The sequence below is a fragment of the Helianthus annuus genome, chromosome 4 (assembly GCF_002127325.2).
Source record: "Helianthus annuus cultivar XRQ/B chromosome 4, HanXRQr2.0-SUNRISE, whole genome shotgun sequence".
Taxonomy (NCBI): domain Eukaryota; kingdom Viridiplantae; phylum Streptophyta; class Magnoliopsida; order Asterales; family Asteraceae; genus Helianthus; species Helianthus annuus.
The window spans coordinates 43,467,768-43,487,488 of NC_035436.2; the positions used below are offsets into that span (position 1 = coordinate 43,467,768).

The 19,721-nt window shown below is 39.2% G+C and overlaps 1 protein-coding gene across 1 annotated transcript in view; it reads left to right on the forward strand.

Moving 5' to 3' along the window:
* The first annotated feature begins 1,241 nt into the window (after positions 1-1,241).
* Positions 1,242-19,721, forward strand: part of LOC110933253 (F-box/kelch-repeat protein SKIP11) — a 40,757-nt gene continuing 22,277 nt past the window's right edge. The window contains exons 1-2 of the mRNA XM_022176483.1: positions 1,242-1,769; positions 2,175-2,396. Coding sequence (XP_022032175.1) covers positions 1,242-1,769; positions 2,175-2,396 — 750 coding nt within the window. The remainder of the gene's footprint in view (positions 1,770-2,174; positions 2,397-19,721) is intronic.

Below are 19,721 nucleotides of genomic sequence, written 5' to 3' on the forward strand. Positions count from 1 at the left end.
TAAAATACACGTGTTTGACTATTGTGTTCATGTGATGATGAGTTGTTGAAATAGGAAGCTTCGAAAAGACAAAAGTATTGCCTGTTTGATTTTTGTGGCTTATTGTGTCAGAGATCAAAAGATTTGATTTGTTATTTGAGAAAATATCTTTCAACAGGCTGGCTGTGTAATTTTTGTCAACGAAGGTTCCTTTAGACGAAGGATCTGTACCTTCGTCAAGGTTGTTCTGGACGAAGTCTCAACCTTCGTCATTCTGGTCTTCGACGAACTGTCACTAACTTCGTCATCAGTGTCCTTGACGAAGTATTAAGTTCATCACAAGCATAGTTCGTCACTTTTACTTGTCACTTTTGAACAGAAGGTTTGCAAAACTGTTTTAACCATTTGATTTCAAGTTTTTAAGCAGGTAAACTTGTTCAAACATCAAATATGAGTACAAATCCATTCGATTGGAGCATTAGCACGGTCCCTGATATGTCATGGGTTAAGTCTTTGATGCCACAAGAAAGAATTTCGGCTAGTCAATGGGCGTGCATGGCAAATCAAAATCAAAGTATCCAAAATCTGCTCATAAGCGAAAATGAAACGGGTAGCAATAACCGTCCACCAAAACTCAACCACATGAACGACTATCCATCGTGGAAAGGTCGTTTTCAGAATTATGTTTTAGGTTAAAACACCGAGTTATGGACGTGTTTCACCACAGCATATAAGGTCGCTCTTGAGGAAGCCGGATCAAATGCTATGAGTTTGGCGACCATGGCTGAAAATGAAAAGAAGGCGTATAACCTTGAAAAGAAAGCGTTTGCTATTCATACGCAAGCACTACACAAAGATATCTATCATCAATTCACCCATTGTACCAGCACCAAAGCCTTGTGGGACATCCTAGTTAACAGAGGAGAAGGAAATGCGGCCACACGGAAGACGCGTCATGATTTACTAAAGAAGGAGTTTGAAGGGTTTATGTTTGTGCAGACTGAAACACTGAATGAGATGACAACTCGTTTTTATCATTTAATTAGTGAAAAGATTTCTTACAAGGTTGTTGTATCTTCGCAGGAAATAGTCGCATGGTTTGCTGATGCTCTACCACCAAAGTGGAGCCCTTTCATTGAGCTGCACGGGATCACATGGAAATTCTTACTACTATGGTTAATTCCTACAGCGGATTAGTCGCAGGTCAAATTGGAAACATTAATTTGACCAATGAAGATTATCAGCAGATAGACATAGATGAGATGGAGTTGATGGACATTAAGTGGGCGTTTGCTAGCGCTGTGAGAAGGGCAAAGGATTATATGAGCAGAACGGGGAGAACCAGCTTGGAAAGCAAAAGGGATACCAAGTACGGGTATGACAAGGGTGCTGTCACATGCTTTAATTGCGGTGAAAAGGGTCATTTCAAGCGTGAGTGCAAACGCCCTAGCAACCAACAAGGCAACCAAAATCCCTTCCAAAATCAAGCTAACAATGAACGAGGGATAGTAGCTACCAACAACACAAACCAGTCGGGTCCTTCAAACGCCAACCGAGCATTGATAGCTCAAGCTGATGAAGTGTGTGATTGGTCCGTACAATTTGGAGATGGAAATCAAGGAGGAACTGCATGTTATGCGAAGATCATCAGTCACATCAAGCATGTGCACAAAGAAGAATTCTCTGAAGATGATGATAGTTCGGGATACAGTGGCAGTTCGGATGAAGATTCGAATGTGAATGAGAGAACTGGTTCTGAAGGTGATAGTTTGTTGAATGATGCTGAGGAGGTCAAGTGTCAGAAATATGTATTGATCAATAAAGCTGATGCTACATCAGAAGAAATGGAGAAGATTCTCACTCAAGATGGATCTTTCTCTTCTCAGACTGCCTTTATGGCTAATGTCTCAGCTTCTACAAGTCAGGTAAAATCTGAAACGCCTAGCATATGTAGTGATTGTGCTGATACGAAACATGAATGTGCTAATATGAAACAAGAATCTGAAAACATTCACAGTCACAATCAGAGTTTGGTTACTGAACTGCCAAAGTGCAAAGAGGCAAACATGGCCTTAGCTTGCAACGAAAAAGATTTTAAATCGGTAATTGAAACACTCAAGAAAAGTGTTTCTTAGTTATCAAAAATGGTTTTTAATAAGCAAACTGGTATTAATAATTACATTAATATCATTGAGGCAACTAAGAAAGAGCTAGCCAAGATGATATGTGAGCATGAAGCGATCAAGCTCAAATTGGAGAGTTACTCAAACTCCCGATATGTGCTTGATCACATCATTGACGTTCAACAACTAAAGGGTAATGTTAAAGGCCTTGGGTATAAGTCGTGTCCGGCTTCTTTGAGACACAACTATACCAAGATGCCCGATGAGGAGGAAATGCCGCGTTTTGAGCCAACTGTACCTCTTGATTATGAGGAAGTTACAACTGGCTTAGGGTTCAAAATGGACAATTCATCGGAGGGCTCATCTGATAGCAAGGAAAAGTCATCATGTGCTTCAAATTAAAGTCCTCCAACCATTGAGGACTATGATTCTTCGGATGATGAATCAGATGTGAGTGACGAGGATAAATCTCTTGACGATAGAAAAGGAGTAGAAGTGCCTTTTACGAATCACATTCTATGTGATCCTCCTACTCCTGCTGTGCAATCAACTGGTGCTAAACAAGAGATATATCCTATCACTGAGACAGTGTCTACCATTAAAAGTGACAACGTGTTGTATACTTTGGTCGGTGATAGTAAAATTTATTCAGACAAAGATTTTCCAATCAAAAACGTCAATCAATCCTTGATTGATAAAGTGTTTGAAGATAATACAACTAAGTTTTTGGGTAAAGCGATCCTGAGAGTTTCTGTAACTCAATGTGATCCTATTCCAAAAGCTGAAATTAGATAACAACATGGAAATCAGAAATTACCAACTAAGCAACAATCTGTCGCCTTTAAGGGTAAACAACAACAACGAGCTCAAAAGCCTAAGGCTTTACGCCCAAAGGCTGAAACAAAAGGAGCTCGTTACAAGAAGAAAAACAAAGACATTAAATTTGTGGCCTCCATGGGTACAGATAAAGTTGAGACTTTTGAAAATAAATCCAATACTGACTTTGTTCAAAAGGTCAAAATTTTGAAACATAATAGGGATAACAATTACACCCAACAAACAAACGGGTGTGAAGCTAGTACCTCGGGGTCTACAAATTCAATGTCAGGTCCTCGAACAGAATCTCCTAATTTTGTTGAAAGGAGATAATGCTTTAAATGCGGGGAGTTTGGCCACATTATCAGAAATTGCACAAACTCTCCGAAACCAAATTTTGTAGAAAGAGCCCCTTCTGAACAAGGTCACCAACAACGTCGTCCTGTGTCACCAAAAACTGACAAACGCACTGTTACAGAACAAGAAACAAAACAACGACGTAAAAATGTGTAGGTGATCGAAAAGGCTGTAAAAACGGAAGTAAAATCTGTTAGTAGGAAACCTAGTTTGTCACAACCATTAAAACCAGAAAGTGTAAATAATACACAAACTGGTAAAAGGAAACAGGCTTGGATACCGAAGACATGTGAGGATTCAGGGGGAGGCTTACAATTTAAGGACCGTCAAGAAATTGAAATTACATTTCTTGATTCTCAGGGGCAACCCGAGTCTATGAAGGCTTGGGTCCCCCTCTCCAATTAATCTCTGAGTGAGTGTGCAGGATGTTCCAGGAGGAACTATCGATAGTCATCGGATTGTTAATAGTGGAGTGTCTATGCACAAGATTGGCGATAAAGAAATTGTTGCCTTTGATGGAGAGAAAAAGAAAAGAAGACAGAATTGTCTGTCGAAATAAATTGAAAACCTTCGACTAAATGAAAATCATTTCAAAGTATTGTTAAAGGCTTTAATCGGGTCCCCAGGATAGATTCAATCAAAATGTACGCACCTGCAGCATGTCTGATGTTCAAAATCAACAAGATGAACGTGAAGTGTACATTTCTTCGCGGTGTGATTGAAGAAAATGTGTTTGTTGAACAAACCAACCTGGTGTGCGGATGCCTCGGCTTGGATTGAACAACCGCACACTACTTCTCAAAGAGAAGGCAAAGACCTTCGCTGGTGCAATGTGGAAGACCAGCCGGACCCAGAGGTCTATAATCTTGTGTTGTGAAGAGATTTTTTCTGAAAATTGAAGTAGCTAAAAATCGACTTTGAAATCCACAACGGGTGGATATCCAGTTTGGGAGAGCACTCAGATTCCTTGCAATGGACGAAGCAGTTGCAGGATACGGTTTTGAATTTCTAATCTCTCCTATACTTGTCGATATTTAAGATGCTTTATGAATTATTATTCTCTCGTACAACACTCTTTTTTCAGACACGTTGATCTCGAATATCACCTCACACGTGATTGTTTTAATATAAAACTCGTCAATGTTGTCATGGTCCGCACCGATTACCGACGTGCTAACTCATTTTTCCAAAATTTGATAAATCATTTCTGATTAAAATTAATTTTGGTAAATGGCATTGAGGTAAAACATGAGTTAACCAGCATCGGGAAATCCTTTTAATAAATATCTTTGTGTCTTTTAAATTTATCTTAGTTTGTTGATTTTAGGGGGAGTAAATAAAAATTTGAAAATTCAAAAACATCGGAAAAATGTCAAAAACCCAAAAACATGGCAAAACAAAAATGAGTTTCCTGGCGAGAAAAAGAGAAAATGATAGTACATTAGTGGTCTTTCTAAACCTCTTTTGAAATGAACTTGAAAATGAAAAATATGTTAAGCAGCTCTATATAAGATGTATCGATAGGCTCACAATCATTTTAAAGTGTGCAGGGGATATAAACTTAAATCGACTGATGACCAGGTGGGAACCGCTCATTGGCATATGGTCTTAGTACCGAAATTTCGTTTGATTGATTGCCGAGGTTCTGAGATATTCGGTCTTTATGCCGTCTTATCATCTGGGTATCATGGTTGTATCAAACCGAAACAAAACGGAGACGAAGTCTAGATCTTCCATGATACTATACATACGTGTACATATTGCATACGACCTCAATAAGTGATCAACAATCACATGTCCAAACAAATAAGTGATAATATATCACATTTATCCGGGAGTCAAGTTCGTCTCTCTGCTGTACATTGTACTGACCTGTTCACGGACTTGCTCCTGTGCCCTCATGCATCGAAAATCAAGTTCCTCATCAATAAGTGATTCTATCACATAGGGGTTGTTTTCAATCAAAATAAGTGAGTTTCTCACATTCTTTTATACGGTCAAACAGATGATAAACGGTATACTCACCGGTAAGATGAACTCTCGTGCATACCTTGATACGGGAATGTGTCGTGTGTGGATGAACAACGGTCGGTAAGTATAAATCATACCTTAACGTATCCCCTCGCCAGGATTACATCTGATAAGTTTAGCTTATGTGTACAACAATACCGATAATTGTTATAGGATGCTTATCTAGATGTTAACTAATTGAACAAAAAGAGCGTTTTGGCGTGACCGTACACTGATATGATTCTCTTACCCTCGAAACTCGCAAAAAGAATGTCTGTAAATATTTGTTTACTGCTTTCGTTTCTGCATCTTTGTATATATTTATTTATTGCTTTCCGTCTTTACATTTGAAAAATGAAAAATTCCAAAAAGATTTTAGGTGTGTTTTAATCTAAATTTTATAAAAGCCAAAAAGATTTTTGTCACACCCCGACCACGTAAAACATCAAATCGTGGCGGAAACGTCGGGGAGTGTTGTAACAGAATTATTGTTCCACAACCAAGGTAATTTAAATAATATTTTATTCATCACCCAAGGGTGGAATACATTGTTTCAAACGAGAACCCACAAGTTACATTGTCTTAAAATAAAAAGAAACAAACTACATAACAAGTTTTAACTAGTCTAGATCCATTTTATCGTCACTAAGGCCCAAGTCCATCCTAGTGTATCACGATCATCCTATGCATTTGCTCCTGAAACACATGTGAAAATAGGTACGTCAGCATAAAAATGCCTGTGAGATACATAGGTTTTGTGAAAATAGGATCCATGACTTAGGTTTTAGAAAAATGTTTAATGAAATGTAGTCATGAACCTTGTTGATTGTATTGTTTGTAAATCATTTGAAAAACGATGGTAGATATGTATTTTTGAAAGAATAATGTATGGTTAAATGAATAACCAAGTAAAATAAGTTGTATAAAACAAGTTGTTTGTAAAACAATGTATTGTGAAAATATGTTATATAGCTAAACTGAGATGATTTAAACAACGCTGCGATGCGTAATATCATACAAACACTTATATATAGGAAGTACCAGCTGCGTATCCACCATGTTTGTATCATATTACACACGCCTCGTTACTTAAATCACTTACCCAAACAAACCACCAATGTAAACATGTTTATGTTTAACCAATTGTCAAAATGTTAATGCGAAAAACCATGTCTAACGTCAAGTGTAAATCATGTAATGTGTGTAACAAATGTCAAAATGTCTATGTCAATGTCAATCATGTCATGTGTAAACAAAATGTCATGTATGGTAAGTGAAATATGTATCAACTAAACCATAGGTGAAAAATGCACAAAGCAAAGTATTGAAGTAAAACTCAGTTTAAATCAACGTTATGTTTTGTGGAGATGCATGTTATACTGAATACAAACATTTATGCGGTATTGTGAAAATGCATACATTCAAGCCTTGTGACTGTGGTGATAAACCTTTAAACAAATTAAAGGTCTATCGGTTTTTATGTTTAATTCGAATTCGGTCATTCCTTTCATCCAAACATACCCAGGATGTCAGGAACGGGAGCTGTCAATTCCTATGGTACCACTACCTACTAACGAGCGGCGTGATCAAAGTTAATGAATGTATATGGTCCCACTTAAACAAACCAAATGTCATGCCCAAAATATAAACATGTGAAAACAATGCACTAAGTATGTAATCAAATGTACACACATAGCGTGAAATATCATGTAAAACAAATGTACTAAGTATGATGAACATACGTAGCATGAAAATGGTAAATCGAATGTACTAAGTATGATGAACATACATAGCATGAAAATGTCATGTAAAACGAGTGTACTAAGTATGATGAACATACATAGCATGAAAATGTCATGTAAAACGAGTGTACTAAGTATGATGAACATACATAGCATGAAAATGTCATGTAAAACAATGTACTAATGAACATAGCAAGTATATAATGCGAAAACATGAAAGCATGAAAGTAACAAGTAGGTACATGTGTTTCACCCCAAAATGTTTGGAAAACAGCAAAAGAGGGGTACTATGTACTCACTTGAGATTGCTTAGAAGTCGTAGGATAACCACCAAGCAATGCTAGAAGATCACGGAATCAAACGGCACCTATATAGGTATCTACATTAATAAACGGACCTATCGGAGGATCGGGTAGTACGAGGTTTCGTAAACCAAATAAGTGTGGGAACTTATGTAATATGGTCAAACAAAGCCTACGTACTAAAGCGAAACCTATCCTAAGTGCTCTTGACCCGTTATGACCCGCTTAGGTAGCTTGTGCTGCTTTAACGCGTCGTTCGCGTAAAACGCGTTCGGAATGCCTAACTAGCCCTATGATAAACAAGATATGCCTTAACATGTTCAATATTGTTGTTAAATCAGTTTAGATACCGAAAATTATGTTACATAGGCTTAAAATGAATTTTGGCGTGAAAAGGGTATTTTGGTAATTTACCTAAGGCACATACGTTACCTATCATACAACTAGTTAAACGATGTGACCATAAGGTATAACCTCGGAAGGTTATTCCCTATACAACTATGGTCACCTAATATGTTTGGTCGGATCCTAATGATCGACCAAATGGGTCGGGTTCGTAAGCATAAGCGATTGATTAGATCGCTTACCTTACGACCCTTAGACAAGCACAAAACTAGAAGCGACGAGCTAAACATGCTAGAACATGTTTAGTGAAGTTAGAAAACAGGTTTGGTATTAAAACAAACGGTTTTAATACCCTAGAGTAGTTTGGTTACAAAATACGCGAGAAAACGCATTTTGGCCGAAACTACGACTCGTCACTGAGCCTAGATAACGTGGTAATCAGTAGGTATAGTCACTAGGGACTATAACCATCGTGATTACGCTCACGTTATGAAGTTCAAACGAACTTCGCGTTGACCATAAACTGGTCAATGCAGAAAGTCAAACACAGTTTGACTTTAACGCTAAAACGAACGAAAAACGCGAAAGAATACTTACAGAAGGTCCCCGCAAGATTGATCTTTCCAAGTATTCTCAGGTATGAAGTGGTTACACTTCAACTTAGAGAAATCTCAGAAAAATCAAGTGGGTTTGAGTGAATGGGGTGGGGGGTATTTATAGATTTCGTAGAACCGTTAGGATCGTTTCTTGAAATCCGAGCTTCGATCTCCACCCTCTATGTGTGCCCATTGTTTTAGAAAACCATGGGACATCCAAAACCAGCCCACAAGATGCAAGAAACCATGGGTAAAGGTGTGTAACAGCTGGAAATGGCTGGAAAGCATACCCATACGGTCCGTAAGGACCCTGCAGACCAGCAGATTTTGCATTTTGGCAGTTTTGGTCCCTGTGCGCGTATAGTTATGTTTTGGCACTTCTAACACCCGTCAAACCCATTTTTGAGCTCTACAAGGATGTTAAAATATAGGGGACATAAAACATGCTCAAAAATATGCCGGATGTCGCTTCGTTTGGCCGTACGATTGTGTTGTTCGGTTAATTACGACGGAAGTCGTAAAGGACGCAAAAACGGTCCAAATTGCGTGACGAATGGATTTTTGACAAGCTAATCACTAAAACATAATATTTTAATGATTACATAAATTTTTGGATGTCCAGGAGTATTCAGAACGTAAGTTATGCGCGAAAATGCAAACTTATGCGCTTTTTGATGCTTTTAGTCCCTGAATGAGCATAAAGTTTATTTTAGCACACCGAACCCCTCAAAGCCTATTTCTAAGCTATGTAAAGGATATTTAAGGTGTGTTTAACTTATGGGCATGTTCCGGAATGTTCGTTACAGTTCAAATCGGCATACTTTCGCAGTTTGTTAATTTTAGTCCCTGTAAGCGAATTAACTTGATTTTGCCATACCAAAGCCTTCAAAACTTATTTATAAGTTATGTAAAGGTTATTTAAGGTATATTAATAATAAATTGATGTTCCGGAGTATTTGTAGTTTTTAACTGATTACGTTTACGCACTAGTTTGTGTATAATTCTCCAGAAAGCGATATAGAGTTTGAAATCGAATAAAAGTCAAAACATGAAAAACATCAAACATAAACAAACAAACATTGGGATCAAATAACTTTATTTCATTGATAACTGAACTGTTTACAATGATTACAAGCACAGATGTCACAGTCTCCCCTACTTGTGGGAATTTCGTCCCGAAATTCCTTTAGAGGAAACTCGTGGGAAAAGATGTGGATACTTCGCCTTCATTTGATCTTCACGTTCCCAAGTAAACTCAGGTCCACGTTTAGATTCCCAGCGAACTTTAACCAACGGAATGCGCTTGCGTTTAAGCAATTTGACTTCACGATCCATAATTTCCACAGGTTTCTCAACAAAATGTAGTGTTTTATCAACACGGATTTCGTCAAGTGGTATGTGGAGGTTCTCATCAGCTAAACACTTTTTGAGATTGGATACGTGGAAAGTTGGATGAACATTTCCAAGTTCGGGAGGTAATGCAATTCTGTAGGCTACCTTACCGATTCTTTCGACGATCTTGAATGGTCCAACGTATCTAGGTGCAAGTTTTCCTTTCTTTCCAAATCTGATCACACCTTTCCAAGGTGAGACCTTAAGTAATACACGATCACCGACTTGGAATTCTAAGGGCTTGCGTCGTTGGTCCGCATAACTCTTTTGACGGCTTCGAGCTGCCTGTAAGTTATCACGAACCTTCTTAACCTTGTCAGTTGTCTTTAGAATGAGGTCAGGTCCAGTAAGCTGAGCCTCACCTATTTCATTCCAGCAGACCGGTGAACGACATTTTCGACCATAGAGAGCCTCGAAAGGAGCCATGTTGATGCTGGAGTGATAACTATTGTTGTAGGAGAATTCAATCAATGGAAGATGTGAATCCCAACTACCACCAAAATCGATCACACAAGCTCTAAGCATATCCTCTAGAGTCTGGATTGTTCTTTCAGTTTGGCCATCTGTTTGTGGATGATAAGCTGTGCTCAGATTGAGTTGGGTCCCCATAGCAGATTGCATGGTTCTCCAAAAACGAGAAGAGAAACGAGCATCTCTATCAGAAATAATGTTCAGGGGAACATCATGTCGAGATACGATTTCATCCACATAGATTTTAGCTAGATCTTCAGCAGATAGATTCTCACGGATCGGCAGGAAATGTGCTGACTTTGTAAGACGATCAACAACTACCCAGATGGCATCATGACCTTTCTTAGTGCGCGGGAGTTTGGTAATGAGATCCATAGCAATGTTTTCCCATTTCCAAACTGGGATCTCAGGTTGCTCCAAAAGACCATAAGGATGTTGGTGTTCAGCCTTAACCTTGAGACAAGTAAGGCATTTTGAAACGTACAAGGCAATGTCTTTCTTCATACCAGGCCACCAATACTGAGTACGAAGATCCTTATACATTTTGTCTGAGCCGGGATGAACAGAATAACGAGACTTATGGGCTTCATCCATAAGCAAAGTGCGAAGATCATCTTGGCTTGGGACCCACAAACGGTCCATGAAACAATATGATCCATCTTCCTTCAGCACAAGATCAGGCTTAATGTGATAGGGTAATTCCTTACCCATCAAGTCTTGTGAAACACAAGCCTGTGGAGCCTGAGTAATGCGTGCTTGGATATCAGATCGAGCTTGAACAGCAGATTGAATACGAACACAATGAAGTATAGTACGTTCCTTACGACTTAATGCGTCAGCCACAACATTCGCTTTACCAGGATGGTAGCGAATTTCGCAATCATAGTCGTTTAGGAGTTCGACCCAACGTCTTTGCCTCATGTTGAGTTCTTTCTGATTGAAGATATGCTGAAGACTTTTGTGGTCAGTGAAAACCACGCATTTTGTACCATACAAATAGTGTCTCCAGATTTTGAGAGCGAAGACAACTGCACCCAACTCAAGATCATGAGTGGTGTAGTTTCTCTCATGTACCTTCAATTGTCTTGATGCGTAGGCTATGACTTTATTCCTTTGCATCAGAACACAGCCAAGACCCAACTTCGATGCATCACAGTAGACAACAAAATCATCATTGCCTTCAGGCAAAGTTAGAATAGGTGCATCACAAAGCTTCTGCTTCAAGGTCTGAAATGCTTCTTCTTGCTTACAACCCCATTCAAAGGGTTTGTTCTTCTGAGTTAGAGCAGTTAGAGGAACTGCAATCTTTGAGAAGTTCTCAATGAAGCGGCGGTAATAACCCGCAAGACCAAGAAAAGAACGAACCTCAGTAGGAGTAGTAGGCGTATCCCAATCCTTAATCGCACTGATCTTGGAGGGATCTACATGTATACCTTGTTCGTTGACAATATGTCCCAAAAATTGAACTTCCTTAAGCCAAAATTCACACTTGGAGAACTTGGCAAAAGGTTGCTCTTTCTTTAGGAGTTCCAGAGTAAGACGAAGATGTTGCTCATGATCAGCTCGCGTCTTAGAATAAATTAAGATATCATCGATAAAAACGATGATGAACTTATCTAAATAAGGCTTGCAGACCCTATTCATCAAGTCCATGAAAACAGCAGGAGCATTGGTCAAACCGAATGGCATGACTGTGAACTCATAATGCCCATATCGAGTGCGGAATGCTGTCTTGGGAATATCCTCTTCATGCACACGAAGTTGATGATACCCAGAACGAAGGTCGATCTTCGAGAAGCAAGTAGCACCCTGTAACTGGTCAAAGAGATCATCAATGCGAGGTAGGGGATATCGATTCTTGATAGTAAGCTTATTCAGCTCACGATAATCGATACACATTCTGAAGGATCCATCCTTCTTCTTGACAAAAAGGACGGGAGCACCCCAAGGTGAAAAGCTAGGACGAATAAAACCTTTGTCAGAAAGCTCCTGAAGCTGTTTAGACAACTCTTGCATCTCAGACGGTGCAAGACAATATGGAGCTCTGGCGATAGGATTTGCACCAGGTACAAGATCAATACGGAACTCGACTTGGCGTGCTGGAGGTAGACCAGGCAACTCTTCAGGAAACAACTCCGGATAATCCCGAACAACAGGGATATCTTGAATAGACTTACCTTGGTCTTTATCTGCCGTAACATGTGCCAGGAAGGCCACATAGTTCTTTCGCAGATACTTCCGAGCTTGAAAACAAGACATAAGCTTGAGGCTACTAGCAGGTTTTTCACCACGAACCTGTAGTATCTCACCTGACGAAAGCGGCACACGAACGATCTTCTCAAAGCAAACTACCTCTGCACGATGCTTGGCTAACCAATCCATACCCACAATAATGTCGAAGCTCCCAAGTTGCATAGGCGTGAGGTCAATAGGAAAAAGATGATCGTTAAGGTTCAACTGGCAGTTGCGAAGAACAGAATCAAGAACAATGGGTTCACCACTCGCAACTTCAACAGTCAAAGGCTTACCTAGTTTCGTTCTAGACACGCGAAGCAAGGGCTCAAAAGATAACGACACAAAACTCTTATCGGCCCCTGCATCAAAAAGAACAGATGCAGGTTGATTATTAACTAAGAACGTACCGTTCACCACCTCGTTGTCTGCTTGCGCCTCAACAGCATTCATATTAAAAGCTCGTCCACGAGCCTGAGCCTGAACTGGATTTGCATTAACCATCCTTGGACACTGGTTTCGATAATGGGTCAGGTCTCCGCAATTAAAGCACGAGCCAGGAGGATAGTGAGGTCGTGCAGCTTGTGCTTGCTGTTGAACAGGTAGTTGAGCTCCCTGTTGGGCTGGATTTCTAGCAGAACGACAAACCTCTGCAAGATGACCCGATTTTCCACAGTTGGTACAGAAACGACACGGGAGTTGCTGTTGATGGTGACTATTGCACCTATTGCACAAAGGTGCATTCCCTTCATACCGCTTCTTTGCGGGAGGCTGCGCTGGCTGATTGGGAGCCGCTTGGTTCTGTTGGGCAGTGATGGCAAAATTTTGGGAAGCCTTTCGCTTCCTGGAGCCCTTTGATGAGCCAGAATCCTTCCCCTTCTTACCTTTCTTGCTATCCCCTTTGTCAGATGCCTGATTCTTGCCCTTATCACCCTTCCTATGCAATTTACCCTTTCTGATCTGCGATTCTGTCAACGTCGCAGATAGTTCGATTGCCTGACGAACAGTGGTAGGTTTACTACCAGTAACGATGTCTTGCACAGAGTCAGGTTTCGGTAGCCTTGTCAAGTGGGGTGACCATTGTTGGGCATAACAAACTCAACTCTTCATATCTATCAGTATACGCCCGGTGCTCACCACTAACCTGTTTCAGATCGTCAAACTCCCTTTCCAACTTTCGTAGCTCATGACGAGGACAAAACTCACTCATCATGAGAGTCCTCAATTCAGCCCATGTTTGCGCTAAAGCGACTTCAGCACCTCGATCTCTCATAACCCCGTTCCACCATGTTAACGCCCTCTTCTGAAAAACACTTGAAGCGAACTCAACTTTGCGATTATCAGGACACTGAACATGACGGAAAGTATTCTCAATGCTCTCAAACCATTGAAGGAGCCCAGTTGCCCCCTCAGTACCACTGAACTTGAGTGGTTTAGCCGAATTGAAGCTCTTGAAGTTACAAGGAGCGTTCTGATTGATGTTGGCTTGGATAAACTGAGCAATAAGATTCGGGAACGCAGCAGCCATATGCTGTGCGATGATTTCTGCCAGTTCGGCATTGGGTAGCTGATTTTCGCGTCGAGGAGGCATGCTAAAAAGAGGAAAACATGAGAGGAAACGAGTGAGATGATTAGATGAAAAGAACGAGACGAAACAAAATCAACAAAGCAAGGATGGTGGTCATTTGTCCGTATCACAAAGCAAACAAACGACACACAGTGACTAGTCAAAGTAAATGGGCTCATAAATAATGTTTAGCGAAGACATGCTCGCCTATAAGTGAACACTCACCCCAGGAGTTCCCAGGTAAGAGTGACTGGTCCGATTATGTGGATTTGTACGAACACTCTAGCCTTAGACAGAAAACCCAGGGTACAGGCATTCACCCTTCCAGTTTGCACGTGTTCACACTATTTAGAACCCAAAACTTTGACGAGATTTTGAAAACTTGGAAGGCACAAGGCCAAAAGAATCATTCAAAAACAAATGATAAAGTTTCAAAATCAAATTGAAAAACCAAAAAGGGTTCAAAACCATGTAATAAATCATTTGAAAACAGAAGATTGTTTTTCAAAAAAAAAAATCGTTTTAGAAAACTGGGTTCTTATTTTGGTGATCACCTAAGGATAGGTGAAGTGCATGTTTTAAAATCTAAACACAAGACAACTTGTGTTGGGGTCCTAGAAAGGTTATAGTCTAGGTCAAAGCATTACTAATAACCTAATTCCCTATAAACATTGGCTCTGATACCAACTCTTCTGTCACACCCCGACCACGTAAAACATCAAATCGTGGCGGAAACGTCGGGGAGTGTTGTAACAGAATTATTGTTCCACAACCAAGGTAATTTAAATAATATTTTATTCATCACCCAAGGGTGGAATACATTGTTTCAAACGAGAACCCACAAGTTACATTGTCTTAAAATAAAAAGAAACAAAGTACATAACAAGTTTTAACTAGTCTAGATCCATTTTATCGTCAATAAGGCCCAAGTCCATCCTAGTGTATCACGATCATCCTATGCATTTGCTCCTAAAACACATGTGAAAATAGGTACGTCAGCATAAAAATGCCTGTGAGATACATAGGTTTTGTGAAAATAGGATCCATGACTTAGGTTTTAGAAAAATGTTTAATGAAATGTAGTCTTGAACCTTGTTGATTGTATTGTTTGTAAATCATTTGAAAAACGATGGTAGATATGTATTTTTGAAAGAATAATGTATGGTTAAATGAATAACCAAGTAAAATAAGTTGTATAAAACAAGTTGTTTGTAAAACAATGTATTGTGAAAATATGTTATATAGCTAAACTGAAATGATTTAAACAACGTTGCGATGCGTAATATCATACAAACACTTATATATAGGAAGTACCAGCGGCGTATCCACCATGTTTGTATCATATTACACACGCCTCGTTACTTAAATCACTTACCCAAACAAACCACCAATGTAAACATATTTATGTTTAACCAATTGTCAAAATGTTTATGCGAAAAACCATGTCTAACGTCAAGTGTAAATCATGTAATGTGTGTAACAAATGTCAAAATGTCTATGTCAATGTCAATCATGTCATGTGTAAACAAAATGTCATGTATGGTAAGTGAAATATGTATCAACTAAACCATAGGTGAAAAATGCACAAAACAAAGTATTGAAGTAAAACTCAGTTTAAATCAACGTTATGTTTTGTGGAGATGCATGCTATACTGAATACAAACATTTATGCGGTATTGTGAAAATGCATACATTCAAGCCTTGTGACTGTGGTGATAAACCTTTAAACAAATTAAAGGTCTATCGGTTTTTATGTTTAATTCGAATTCGGTCATTCCTTTCATCCAAACATACCCAGTATGTCAGGAACGGGAGTTGTCAATTCCTATGGTACCACTACCTACTAACGAGCGGCGTGATCAAAGTTAATGAATGTATATGGTCCCACTTAAACAAACCAAATGTCATACCCAAAATATAAACATGTGAAAACAATGCACTAAGTATGTAATCAAATGTACACACATAGCGTGAAATATCATGTAAAACAAATGTACTAAGTATGATGAACATACGTAGCATGAAAATGGTAAATCGAATGTACTAAGTATGATGAACATACATAGCATGAAAACGTCATGTAAAACGAGTGTACTAAGTATGATGAACATACATAGCATGAAAATGTCATGTAAAACGAGTGTACTAAGTATGATGAACATACATAGCATGAAAATGTCATGTAAAACAATGTACTAATGAACATAGCAAGTATATAATGCGAAAACATGAAAGCATGAAAGTAACAAGTAGGCACACGTGTTTCACCCCAAAATGTTTGGAAAACAGTAAAAGAGGGGTACTATGTACTCACTTGAGATTGCTTAGAAGTCGTAGGATAACCACCAAGCAATGCTAGAAGATCACGGAATCAAACGGCACCTATATAGGTATCTACATTAATAAACGGACCTATCGGAGGATCGGGTAGTACGAGGTTTCGTAAACCAAATAAGTGTGGGAACTTATGTAATATGGTCTAACAAAGCCTACGTACTAAAGCGAAACCTATCCTAAGTGCTCTTGACCCGTTATGACCCGCTTAGGTAGCTTGTGCTGCTTTAACGCGTCGTTCACGTAAAACGCGTTCGGAATGCCTAACTAGCCCTATGATAAACAAGATATGCCTTAACATGTTCAATACTGTTGTTAAATCAGTTTAGATACCAAAAATTATGTTACATAGGCTTAAAATGAATTTTGGCGTGAAAAGGGTATTTTGGTAATTTACCTAAGGCACATACGTTACCTATCATACAACTAGTTAAACATGTGACCATAAGGTATAACCTCGGAAGGTTATTCCCTATACAACTATGGTCACCTAATATGTTTGGTCGGATCCTAATGATCGACCAAATGGGTCGGGTTCGTAAGCATAAGCGATTGATTAGATCGCTTACCTTACGACCCTTAGACAAGCACAAAACTAGAAGCGACGAGCTAAACATGCTAGAACATGTTTAGTGAAGTTAGAAAACAGGTTTGGTATTAAAACAAACGGTTTTAATACCCTAGAGTAGTTTGGTTACAAAATACGCGAGAAAACGCATTTTGGCCGAAACTACGACTCGTCACTGAGCCTAGATAACGTGGTAATCAGTAGGTATAGTCACTAGGGACTATAACTGATGTGCGTGAAGTGTGTTATATTTTTGATGAGTATTTAAGCCCCTTTTTACACTTTTAGCCAAGTTTTAAATTTATAAAACACGATATTTACTAACACTAAACACACATATGGGCAAGTGCACCCATCGTGGACGTAGTATAGTGTTGGTAAGATACCGAGGTCGTCCAAGGACACAAGAGCTTTTAATATCGGTTTATCCTCAACGTCTAATCAAATCAAAAAGTTAGAAAAATGTTTTAAACTAAGAAAAATAAAAACTAACTAAATGCTGAAAATAAAAATAAAATAAAAACAGATAGACAAGATGAATCACTTGGATCCGACACGTGTATTAGTATAACCTTTGATTATTTTTGCACTTTTCCACTTGTTTAAGAGATTATCTTAGTTATTGTAGTAGGCCCCTCTTTTGAAGGCGACGTTACCCTCAACCCAGTAGTTTGAGTCAGCAAGGATACAATCCTAAAGGGTCGGATTATTGAAAGATAATGAATTAAGTTATTAATGCAAATTGTGGTAGGCCCCGCTTTTGGCGGTGACGTTACCCTCGGCTAAGTAGTCTGAGTCAGCAGGGATACAGTCCTAAATAGCCGGGTTATAGTATTAATAGTAGTTAACTTATGAAGGGGTCAAAGAGTTTGGATCCCCGCCATCCAATACCTATGGGCATTGAAGGAGATCCTACTAAATTTGACCCAGGTCCCAAGCAGGACCTCTAAACGCTGAACAAGGGCAAGACCCTTACCAAACCGTTCCCTTAACCCCCGACCAGGTAGCCAACATACCTCCATATAGACCGTGGAGATATGAATGGTGAAAATCTTTTATTTTATATAGACAGTAAAATAATGCCAAGACACCACGGACAAACGATAAGGAAAGATCACCTTCAACATAAGTAACTAGTTATTAAAGTCATTAATACAAAACCAAATAAAAAGTGCAAAAGATTAAAAATAAAAAGTATTATACTAAACACTTGTCTTCACCAAGTGATGTAAGAGACTTAGGCAAACATGGCCTTGATTGTCAAGAACTCTTACGATCAATCTTGGATCCCGAGACGACTCACACACTCTACGATGGACAATGGATGATGGTGGTGGATGATGGTGTTATGGTGGTGGTGGGTGGTGGATGAGGTGTGAGAGAGGTGGTGTGCCAAGGGATGAGAGAAAATGAAGCCAAGCTCCTCTATTTATAGGCTGAACAGAAGGCTGGACACGGCCCCGTGTCCGCTAGACACGGCCCCGTGCCCGTCCGACATTCTCTCTCTTCATTAATTGTAATTGCGAATTACAATTAATGCGCCTGCTGTACTTTCACCACGCCCCCGTGCCCGCTGGACACGGCCCCGTGGTGGGCAATGGAAGCTTCTACTGGTTTGTCTTTTCTGCTGCTTCCTGGGCACGCCCCCGTGTTCGCTGGACACGGGGCGTGTTCAGACTCTGTTTCTTCTCCTTTGCCTTGGGAGGTGTCGTTGAGGGTCCGGGCAGTCTACTTTTGTTCCTTTTCTTGTATTTATGGTAGAATTAGTTGTCTTTTTGCTTCTTTTGTGATTTTGAGCTCATTTCATCCTTGAAAATACAAAAGGAAGACAAAAACACTCTTTTTCCAACATTAGTACTTAAAAAGGGTTAGTTTTATGCCTTAATTGATGTGATTTATATGTTGCATTTTACACACATCAAATACCCCCACACTTGAACTTTTGCTTGTCCTCAAGCAAAACTCTTTAAATGTGGCTTACACTCCCAAATGGAATAGGTAGAAGAGAATGTTTTAGCTTGTCCTAGAGTGTCGGGAATTCAAGGTCTTTATAAGTTTTATTTTTATTTATTTACAATCCTATTCGTTATGATTTATTTTGAACTTTTCATAAGATAAATTACTTATTCGGGCATAGCATGCCTTATTAAAATTCCATTTATATACACGTTCACATACCTCACGGGAGATCACTCAACACTCGGCCGAAGGGGTATATTTTTAGTGAATCACTCGAGAGCGGCATGGAACTTACGCCTTCCATAGGCTTGCCAAGCAATCAATCCTCCTCCTTTTTAACTTTTTACCTTTGTAAATATCAAAAGGACTTTTGGGGTGAAGGGTTAGGCTTGGGTTAAAGGTGGGTGGTTGGTTAGTGGTTAGTAAAAAGGGCGAAAATCGTAACAAGCGTCGGTTTTCGTGAAATACCTTGTTTTTAGTGACTTTTTATTTTGAAGTATTTCTCCAAACAAGCTTTTTTTTATAGCTTTTGTTTGTTTTTGACTTCATCATCAATTTTTTTTTCATCACATAAAAAGGCGAGTTTACGAAAAAGCGAGCTTGTTACTAAAATAAAGGGTGAAAAATAAAAAGGTTTTTGGTGGGTAAAAAGGGTTTTGGGGTAATGAAATGAAAGGTTTAGGCTCAAAGGGGCTATCTAGTGGGAATTTGGGTAGGTGATAAAAAAATGAAAAATAATGGTTTTGAAAGAAAAATGGTTAGTCCTAATGCCTCCATCATTTACTTACTTGGGTTTAAGTTGGTAAGGACCGGGAAGGTATCGTCGTGGCAAGTTCTAGATTTGTAAGAACCAAGCGGTTATTCACACAAGAAACGAAAAATGAGCATTTAGTCTAAATATGTATATTTTTATGCTCAATAAAGGCTC